Source organism: Diplotaxodon limnothrissa, linkage group LG11 (genome assembly GCF_057381915.1).
Source record: "Diplotaxodon limnothrissa isolate DT_005_m linkage group LG11, D_limnothrissa_male_GT1.1, whole genome shotgun sequence".
NCBI classification, from domain to species: domain Eukaryota; kingdom Metazoa; phylum Chordata; class Actinopteri; order Cichliformes; family Cichlidae; genus Diplotaxodon; species Diplotaxodon limnothrissa.
In genome coordinates this window covers 20897440-20908113 of record NC_140606.1, presented here as the reverse complement: position 1 = coordinate 20908113, position 10674 = coordinate 20897440, and the positions used below count along the sequence as shown (strand labels likewise).

Below are 10674 nucleotides of genomic sequence, written 5' to 3'. Positions count from 1 at the left end.
AGAAACAGATCCCGAACACAGACCTGGAGCAATGCAGGTCAGTATGCTGTCCTGCATTGTGTCCTGCTGTCCCACTGTTAGTGTGGGAATACAGTGCTTGTCACTAAGTCCATGCTTACATCTGATTGTTGGGATTTCCTCTCTATTATAAGATCTTTACTTTACAACATAAAACACCTTGAGGTGACTATTGGGATTTTGCGCCATATAAAGTGAGAGTCAACTGCACTGTACAGGATGATTCACTGGTGATGCTCTGCTGTGTGGAGAGCTGACTTTTTTCTCTAGAGAAAAAACAAAATAAGTGAGGTGGATCTGGAGATTCCTCTATATTTCTCTATATTGAGCCAGATAAACTAGGACAGAATGGTGGAGGTCTGTAAGTACCTGGCAGAAGAAGCTGTTGCCAATAAGAGTAAGTGGATGCTCATTAAAATGGCAGAAGAGAAACTAGAAGAGGCAGAAAAAGCAATCAAGCTAATCCAAGAACTGTTATCTTTTATGAATGGCAACTCAGAGAGACAACCTCAGCAGAAGGAGCTGCTACCTAAACTAAATAGCTAAGCTCAATAGAAAGCAGGATCTAAAAAGCCATTGAGGAACATTACAGTGCAGACCTAGTCCTGAAAACTCTTATTATCTTAAGAAACAGAAATTTCAGTAAAATGAATTCATTACAATTTATACATTAATTTCAATTTTATTGTATTTCAATCACTTCAACGGTCTTTCCATTGTCAAATGAAGAGCCTACAATATCAGACAGAAAATATAACATATACACACCATTTGTCTTCACATCACTTCAACAGCATTCAGCACTTACTGGCTCATTGTATTGCCATTAATTCATTGCTTTCCTACTGGTTCAAATGTGCATATATTAGTAAACAGTAATATACGGTAAATAAAGAAGGAAGTTCCTTAGAAAGCTCAAATGCATTAATGAGCTTAAAGAAGAAAAGAAAAAAAACTTTCCCTCTTTTGGCATGACGTCATTTCATCTGCATAGAGCTTGTCTGCGAACACTTCTGCATATTTAAGCTTTTTTTGTTCCTATTTTGTTGTGCAGTATCTCTACTGTTAATAGCAAGCTTAACACTCTAACTTTATTTGTGCACTTTATATACCAGAACCATATGGTTCTTAGGTGTAGAAATGTTATTTTATACACACACATACTTCGGTAAATGAATGTTTGCATAGTTCCTGCTGTTGTATGTAAAGGCGTGATGTTCATAACGTGTGATGAGAGATTCTTTATCTCAATCAACTCCACAATAAAACATTCCTCAAATTTCATCAGTAACATCATTCACAGTGGCGTACACTCTCTCCTTTCCCATTTTTAACTCCTTTTCTGGTTCACGGTATTTCATCTCCATCTCCACTACCATCTCGTCCTCTTTGGCCTCCAGCATTTCACCTTCCTCTTCAGCATCATCTTCCCGTTCCTCGACTGCTTTCTTAATTTCAGCATATACTGTCTTTGTGCTCTCTTGCCTCCTTGCTGCCTCTCTGGCACCATTTCTTTTCAACAAGGAAAAATTAATGTCAGCATACTCCACTTCTTTTGGCCCGCTGTTTGAGTTAAGAGTCAGATTGTCCTGTAATTCTTGACCATCATAGACCTGTTAGGTACAAAGTAAAGAGTCAGTCACTTGCGTCTGTCTGGTATTTTTACATTTTGCTATGCATACAGAACAAAATTCTTCTTTTACTTTTTCTTTCTTTATCAGTTTGGTGTAAGAATTGAACCTTTAGTTACTGACAGTTACTGGTTGTAATCTTTCACAATGTACTTTGCATTTTATGTTTGCTTGTTTTGTTCTTTTTGTGTCTTTTTGGTATTGTTGATTAAACAGAGCTTTAATGTCTATATATGCCTGCGGTGTGTTTAAAAGGGAATGATTCTTTAGCAGAGTTATTCCTTCTCAGACTCCAGAACAGTCCCTCCAAAGAGCAGATCGTTTTGTGCCAGTTAATTATATTTGCATTTTGTGTCGTGGTGAATTCCCAGCTTCCAATGGAATTGGTAAACAAACAAAACTATATCATCATACCTAAAACACAGCAACATTCTCCAATAGTATATATTGAAAATGACTAAAGTATAAAAAAAATTCAAACATCAAGTAAGATACATGGACTTATGCTCATACTTTTATTCTCCTACTAAAACAACTGTTTTCAGTAGATTTTGTCTTTTAGCGAGATTATCCAAAACCTCCCTCTCTGAACTGAATTAAACGCAACAAAAAATGAAGGCTGATCTTATAAATGGAACCAAATAATTGTGGCATGAATCTGACCCAATTCATATACTGTAACATTGTAGAACCTTGGATCAGGATGTGAAAAAAATATATATTAACAGGTGTTAGTGTCACACAGTGGAAATTTGTATTTGTCTTTTATAATTGATTTTTATTGTTTATTTGTGTGTGGTTTTTATTTGCATGATTTCATTCTGATTTGTCTGTTTTTAAAAGCAATGCCACGAGGGAAGCCGCAGTGGAATCGAGTGACAGACTCAAGTGCAGAGTGCGAGCTGAGCTGTGGTGTGACTAGCTTAGTGGAGGGGCAAGATGAGGATAGGAGGGATCTCCTCATCCACCTGGGACGTGGTCCCCACTGTGGAAGGGCAATTTCTCTCCTGGTTGTAAGCACATAAGGAACATTAGTCCTGGGTTGTGGGACAGTTGCATCGCGGGACTGGGTGATATTTTAGTGTACAAAGAATATTTGTTTTGTTAAAACTTTGTTCATCTATTCCTGTTGAATTTTAGTGTCTACATTAGCAGACAGGTCTTCCAGCAGAAACTGCATGAATGTTTCTGCATGAAGGAGAGTTTTAATAAACTCTCGATTATTCTCAGCAACATAACAGGAAGTGTCTTTACAAAATAAAATCTTGACTGATGACAAATGAGAGCATACATATTAACTAACTAAAAAGCAAGTATATTAAAAAAAAAAAGCCAAATGAACATAAATACCAGTTTATCATCTTGATGTGTCCTCATCTCCAAACTTCTGGAAGTCTTTTGTTTGTTTCTGGAGAAAAGAGTAATTTTATAGTAAAAAAGTAATTACCTATCTATCCATCCATCCATCCATCCATCCTAATAATAGTTATAAAAGTAAATGCTGTACCTGTAGCAATGTTTGGCCAAACAGCAAAGGACTGCTGAAAAAAGTACCCCAGTCAAAAAGGCAATAGTGACTTTCAGGTATGCCAGCCTGACACCAGATGATTGCTCTATAACCAAAGGAAACGACATAAAAAAAGCTTAATACATTTTCTTTATATTACATAGAGTAAATGGAAAAAACTAACTAATCAATGTCTGATTACAAAGATATTGATATTATTTGATATAGAAAGTGGTAGTGGTGATAATTTGAAAAAGCACATACCATGTTTTTCAGACAAGTTTTGATGGATAAGGAGGATTTCTCTTTCTTCTCCATTTCCATTGTTACTCACACATTCAACAGTGCTGTTGCCATGGCTTTTTACAGTTAGACTGATAGTGCTGTTGACTGTGTGGTTTGACACAGTAGTAATGACAGAGTACTCAGTGTGGTTCTTCAGTAGCGGCCAATTGATAGTAGGTAAAGGAAACCCTTCACTGATACACACACAGGTCAAAACCTCTGACTGAAGCACACATCCAGAGCCCTTCTGTATCTTTGAAAACCCTGTAAACACATGATCATAATCATAAAACAAGGGAAAGTTAACCCAAAATATAAACTTCAGATTCAAGGTTAAACTACTCACAAGACACAGTGACATTGAGATAAGATGTAAGAGTCGTGTATAAATATTCTGCTGTACAGATATACTGTCCAGAATGTTATAAACATGTTATAAACAGAATTATAAACAACAAGTGTAGCAGATCCAGTGTCACTGTGCAATTCACTGTAGGTTCCACTATGAATGTCTGTGTTGGAACTACGTTTTTTTTTTCACACAATAAGACCTGGGGGGAAACGTTCAAACGTGCAGGTCAGACTCAGAACATCTCCCTCCTTCACAGTTGTATTTCCAATGATGTGAAGGTTCCTTGTATCTAAAAACCACATTTAAGTGGTTCATTCAAAGAACACTGTCATACAAACATTATACTATGGAAATGTGTAATGATACCCTGTACAGCTGTGTAGACATGAACATGTAAGAAAAGTAGTGTGTTGATGCTAGAACAATAATAAGAAGCACAAAATAATCCGGGGGTTTCTCTGTGAATTTTGCATTCCCGTTGTAACAGTCACAATTGTGTGGTGTTTCTTTAAGGCAACCTAAGTCAGGGGTTTATGATGTCATTAGTATGAGCCACTGCCCTATCTGTGAACTGTCACTACCCGATCCGTACCGGAAACCCGATCAGTACCACGCATGTGCGAAAGGTGTCTATTTCCGCTCGAAGCAGTTTACAATAGTTACAGGTCAGAGTATCTGTTAAGATGTTAACAATAATACGTATCTCTTAAAATGTTAGAATAGAATAGAATAGAATAGAATAGAATAATCCTTTAATTGTCCCACAAGGGAAAATGTCGGCAATAATGAAACATTTCAATATAATGTAGACAAAAACAAAAAATCAAAAGATAGTTACGGATCAGGGCTCCCCGATCCGTACCGTGCATGTGCAGATGTTCTCTTCTTCTTCTGTTTCGTTTAATGGCAGTTTACGCCCCAATGTACGAGGATACTGTCACTTGCTGACCAAGCAAATGAGCCCTATTGTAAACTGAACTTGCATCATTACAAATCATGTTCATGTATGCGTGTTACATTTGATTTAGTGATAGTCGAATGTGTTTCTGCTTGTCTGTGTGGAGAGGATTGTTGGAATAGTGATGATGATGTCCCCTATCACTGTCATTTGTCAGTAAACACTTAATCTGGCTGATGAATCTTCACATGACACATAACTAAGTCTGTATTATTAAGTCTGTAATTAGGCACCATTCTTCTTATTTTATGGCGCTGTTGTTCCGTTGAGGAGAAATGCATGAATTTGTTTGTATATGGAGGTATCCATTGTTTAAATATCCCGGGCAGTCGAAAAAGAGGCAGAGCTGTCGAGAAATGCTAGGAGCTAACTGGGCGCTAACCGTGTCATTCAAATATATTAAATGTCGCAATGTTGGCAAAGAGAGGAAGTGACGTAAGATTTGCGCATGTGTGGTACTGACCGGGTTTCTGGTACAGATCGGGTAGTGACATGAACAACATGTTTGCACGCGAGTGCATGGAAAGAGACAGACTTTATATATTTTACCTCTTCAGGAACTTTTGCAATGTTACGGGTTGTATGAACACTGTGTGTCATGTTTCGTAGGCAACAGCCGTTCAACCGGGCCTTGTATGGTTGATGAAGAAAAGGTGCATTAAAGGATATGCTGTGGAATTCCCAGTTTCAGTGTGATTGCGTATTTTTCCTACTATCCTGCTAAGGTTTCTACCGCCTCCTCTCAACCAATGAACACAATTCAACGTTACACTGTGGCAGGGCAGGTGCTTGCTCAGATTTGAGGTTTAATTTTTCACTGTAGAAAGTTTTTTTCCCACGCTGAGTGTACAGTGGACACTAATGTTTCTGTCACTTTTTACGGAATTAAACAAAGTAATCTCAGTACTTCCGAGCTTTAAATGCTGCATGGTCGTACTCTCTCCCACCCTCCATATAATCCATTGTTCATCTACACACGTCTGTTGCTGCTATGGACGTTGCACGCTCGCACATCATTGTCATGAGATACAGTAAACCAATTCAGCTTTTTTTGGAATATTAATCCCTTACTTTACTCGTTACTTGAAAAAATAATAGCTTTACAGTAATGTGTTACTTTTAACGTGTTACTGCCCATCTTTGTTTGTAACACTATATACCTACTGTCAAGTGCCACAAATACCGACAGCTTTTAAAATGTTTATTGTAGAATGTGATCAGTAAATTCAAATGGTTCTTGAATGCACATTTGTAATTTTTTGTTTGTCAGGAATGTTCATTTTATTGTATATTTTACATTGTCTGCATTTTATTCAATATGTATTTTTTTGTTTGCTTTTTAGTGCTAGCAGTCAAGGCCAACAATCTAAAAATGTCTACAAATTTGACTGCACAATGCACAATGTTGACAATGCACGGTTGTCCGATGGAGGAAACTGTGCCAAGAATACTTTTTCTGCGCGATGTTGCACGATGTTGTGTACTTACATATCACGGTTACATTGGTGTCTTTCTTCAGGACACTGTCCATGTATTTTGCTGTACAGATGTACTGTCCAGAATGTTCTGCTGTTGCATTTGGGATGACTAGTGTAGCAGATCCAGTGTCGTTATGATGGTTTGCCTTGGAACCTAATTTAGACCACATAATAAGAGATGGAGGGAAACTTTCAACACTGCAGGTCAGATTCAGGACATCTCCCTCCTTGATAGTTGTGTTTCCAATGATTTGAGGTATCCTTTTATCTGTTGAAGAAATGGCAATATTTTGTTTAAGATAAGAAATTAGAAAATAACTCAAAGAATGATTAAATATAAGCAAACTTTGTTTTAAAAGAAATACAGACGTAACCTTTACTGTGCATATAAACCTCAGATAATAAGGTTAACGTACTTACAAGACACAGACACATTCAGATATAATGTAAGAGTCATGTTCAAATATTTTGCTATACAGACGACCTGTACAGAATAATCTTTTGTCACATTATAAACAACAAGGAGCAGCATTAGCATTAGCACAAGTTTAAAAACACTGCAATCAACCCACCCATTGTCGCACTGAAACTCCACAGCTATCCTCATCCTAAGTTGTTGTGCAAATTCATCCTACATAAGTATGCAGTAGGTGTGCATGGCCGCTTTAAGAATATTTGAGTCCATTGAAACCAGATTTTGCACATCCAGCATGTAAAAGCCTTTATTCTGGTGATTTTCACACACGTATTGTGGTCTAAAACTCTGGTCTTTCACAGTAAACCGGGAGACCACTGTGTGAGGCAAGCTACTACTGACTAACCTTTCACTACAATCAGCAAGTAAATAAGCTTAGCACTGTACTAGATGACCTTCCTCTTTCCCAACATGTTAGATGCAGAGAAAACAGTATGAAAAGTCATTAATAACTCCTTTAGTACATTAAAAATGAAAGCTGTGACGATGATGGTGAGGGGACGGCAGCTGTGCCGACTTCCAGTAACATAAAACAGGCAAGCTGATCAGTTGCAGGCTTAGCCAACACTTTCTGATCAGCATCTATGAAAATGTCTGAATGTTATGTTTAAACGGCTTTTTTGCCAATATTCGACCTTCATTTTTCATTCCTAATTTTAATCCTACCTGTAGATATTAACGCTAATCAAGCTTTTTATTCAGCTCACTTTTTTGTAATGGATATATTTTTGTATACTTACAAAAACCAGATGTAGGCTTGTGTTTCTGCTAGAAATATATTCCGTCCAAAAGCATAAAGCTGTGTACTCACATATCACTGTGACGTTGACTTTGTCCTTCAGGGTATTGTTCATATATTTAGCTGTGCAGACGTATTGTCCAGCATCTCCTGCTGTTACATTGATGATAACAAGATTGGCTGATCCAGTGTCAATGTGAAGCGTTTCATTGTAACCAAGTTTAGACCAAATAATCAGAGATGGAGGGAAACTGTGAACATTGCAGGTCAGATTCAGAGCCTCACCGTCCCTGACAGTTGTAACACCAGTGATGTTAACCTCCTTCACATCTATGAAACAAATACACATAAATCCCAGTCATGTAGTTTCCATAACTCCAAAATTCTTGCAAGTGAAAAGATTATCCTGTAAAATAAAATAGATTTTAGGGGGGAAAGTCAACTTAAGGTTGTAAAAGTACTCACAGTTTACATTCAAACCTGAAGTCTTTTGTGCAGTCGCGTCACCTGTGAAGCGGATTTTACAGGTGACATTGGTGTTGTGGTGTTCAGCTGAAGGGTTAAAGGTCAAAGTTGACACATGTCTTTGTGTGAAAGGAGTCAGACCCTCAGTCTTAAACACAGTGCTGTTTCCTGTAATGTAAGATTCAGTCCCTCCTTCTCCTCTCCATGTCCAGGTGATTTGAGGAACAGATCCAGAGCAGAGACCAGGAGCAGTGCAGGTCAGTGTGGCCTGCTGTCCCTCTGTCAGTGTGGGAATCATTACTGTAGGCTTCTGTTCAATACCTAATGGAAATACTGGGCATTAATGAAATCACATAAACTGTCTGAAGTTTAACTACTTGGATTTGGGCTCAGATAATAAAATATTTGGTAAAATGGTTAATGGCAAACACAGGTTTTACCAGGAACTGCTGCAGTTCCTACTAGCTACCAGCTAGAGGTTAACAATTTCCTAAAATGAATGAATACTTCATTAAGACCAAAAAAAATACAAAATATGTTGTTGTACATGACTTAATATCGTGTTTCTACATGATTGTTCTTGGAATAACTTTTCATACCTTTAATAGAAACAGTTACTTTTTGACTGAATGTGAATCCACCTTGTTGTCCATTCAGTTCACCATTAACTCTGAGCTGATAAAATCCAGAATCAGACTCTTTCAGATCATTAATGATGATGCTGCAGTTTTTCTGACTCACATCAGGTTCCAAACGTGAGACTCGTCCTTTAAACCCAGACTGAACTTTTTCATTGTTCTTGTTGCTGTGAAATGTTATGTCAGCATCACTACATTTTTTAGACGCTTCGCATTTGTACCAAATTGTATGTTTGGGTGTAAAGTTAGCAGCAGTAGTGAAAGAACACGGGATCACAACACAGAGTCCAGCCTCTGCTGTTAGTTCTCGCTCACTCAGAGTCACACAGTTTCCTTTGCCTCTACAGTGTTGTCGTCTCCAGACTGAGGCACCTGTTAATGCAAAGGGAAAGATGAAAGGTTTCACATTTCTTATCTTATTATATGTGCAGTTAACAAAAGATTTATTTATGACATACAAGTCAACAGATAGCAATGGCACTGTTAAATTATGTGTGAGTGTGAATAAATGCTTTTTATCTAGATTCATGTCATGAAAATAGTTTCACACACAGATATATACAAAAATCATATTGGCAGAAATACAGGTTTACAAATTAGCAGACGCAAACCTTTGTCAGCACTGCTGCCTCTTACAGAGAAAAACAGAGTTGACCAGATGAGAACAAACATCCTGGATATTCGATGCGCAACACGTTCAGTCTCTCCTTCCACAGAATAACTAATCAAGATGATAAAGCAAATTAAAGAAGTATAAAGGAATTAAAACAAAATTTAAAACACAAGAAAAGTCTTCTTCTCACAACTCAGTAAATGATGTCACATGCTTAGTTATGTAGTAATTGACCATAAAGATCTTTATGGTAAAAATCTTTGTGATATCTATTTCTGAAACATTAACCTCCTAAGACCTGAACTCTTCCACGGCATGCATTTTTAATTTCTCTTTGATATTTGGGATATATTTGCCCGATGAATGTAAAAACAAAGAATTACTAGATTTTTTTAACCTTATTTTTGTTTTTAAGAAAAATAAGATCCACATATGAGGCTATTCGTTTAAAATGTTGATAGAACAGTAGCAGTATAATGTCATCGTAAGTGGATATCAGGCCCTTGTAGAGCAAAATTTTGTATTTTGGTCTAAATAACCCAAAATGTGATGTCCACATATGTGGACACCAGGTCCTAGGAGGTTAATTAATGAAAAAAAAAAGATCCCTACAGAGTAAAAATACCCCTCATATCATAAATATATGTATATTGTCAACCATATTTAATGAATGCATAAGATCTCTTAATTTTGCCAGCACTGCTATAAATATGAAAACCTTTACATTCAGATTTACATTTTTAAAAAGATATTTTGAAATATATTAAACAGTTTACGTGTTTCGTCTTGTTCTTCGTCAGTCTTCTCTCCACACTGATATCTGCTGCCTTTTTGGAGCTGAAGTTTCTCTTCCTCTCTTTTCTGTTTCTTCCTTTTTCCTGCAACAACATTTCAGAAAGTTTGTCACCACCCCCATAAGCACTACAACAGATACAATTATTATCTTATATCACACAATGTATGTTTTATATTTTTATCACAAAATGTCAGTCAGTGGGTATTTCTATTCCTCAAAAATCTTGCCATCCTAAGAAAATGAGACCCCCGTAGTGGTACGAAATAAAGTTTCTTACACTCCGCTCTGTTTTATTTATATAGTGCTCTTTACACAGCAAGTTAACCCTTTACAGCCGATCGGAGCGGGCACGCTCTGTTTTGCGTAACTATTTTTAAATCCCGGTAGCTCTGCAACTATGGAACGCCAGGACTGCCATAATGAATTAATTAAATACACCATTAAATAATTAATTAAATGTGGCAATAATTAATTAAAATTGGAATTAATTAATTAAATAAATAGTTATGACACATGTAATTAATTAATTATTGACACATTTAATTAATTATTTATGTATTTCACATTTTAATTAATTATTGACACATTTAATTAATTAATTATTGACACATTTAATTAATTATTTATGTATTTCACATTTTAATTAATTATTGACACATTTCATTAATTATTGACACATTTAATTAATTATTTAATGATATATTTATTTATTTCATTTT

The 10674-nt window shown here is 36.5% G+C and overlaps 1 protein-coding gene across 1 annotated transcript; it reads right to left on the bottom strand.

Annotated features, from left to right (window-relative positions):
* Positions 1-1292: 1292 nt before the first annotated feature.
* Positions 1293-9991, bottom strand: LOC146622667 (sialic acid-binding Ig-like lectin 5). The gene is made up of 10 exons (XM_085365341.1): positions 9936-9991; positions 9158-9267; positions 8508-8918; positions 7909-8229; positions 7516-7773; positions 6240-6497; positions 3421-3705; positions 3157-3262; positions 3000-3057; positions 1293-1631 (listed from the first exon to the last, which is right to left on the bottom strand). The coding sequence occupies exons 2-10, from the start codon at positions 9216-9218 to the stop codon at positions 1293-1295; spliced, it is 2097 nt and encodes a 698-aa protein (XP_085221467.1). The 5' UTR covers positions 9219-9267; positions 9936-9991.
* Between the last annotated feature and the right edge of the window lie 683 nt (positions 9992-10674).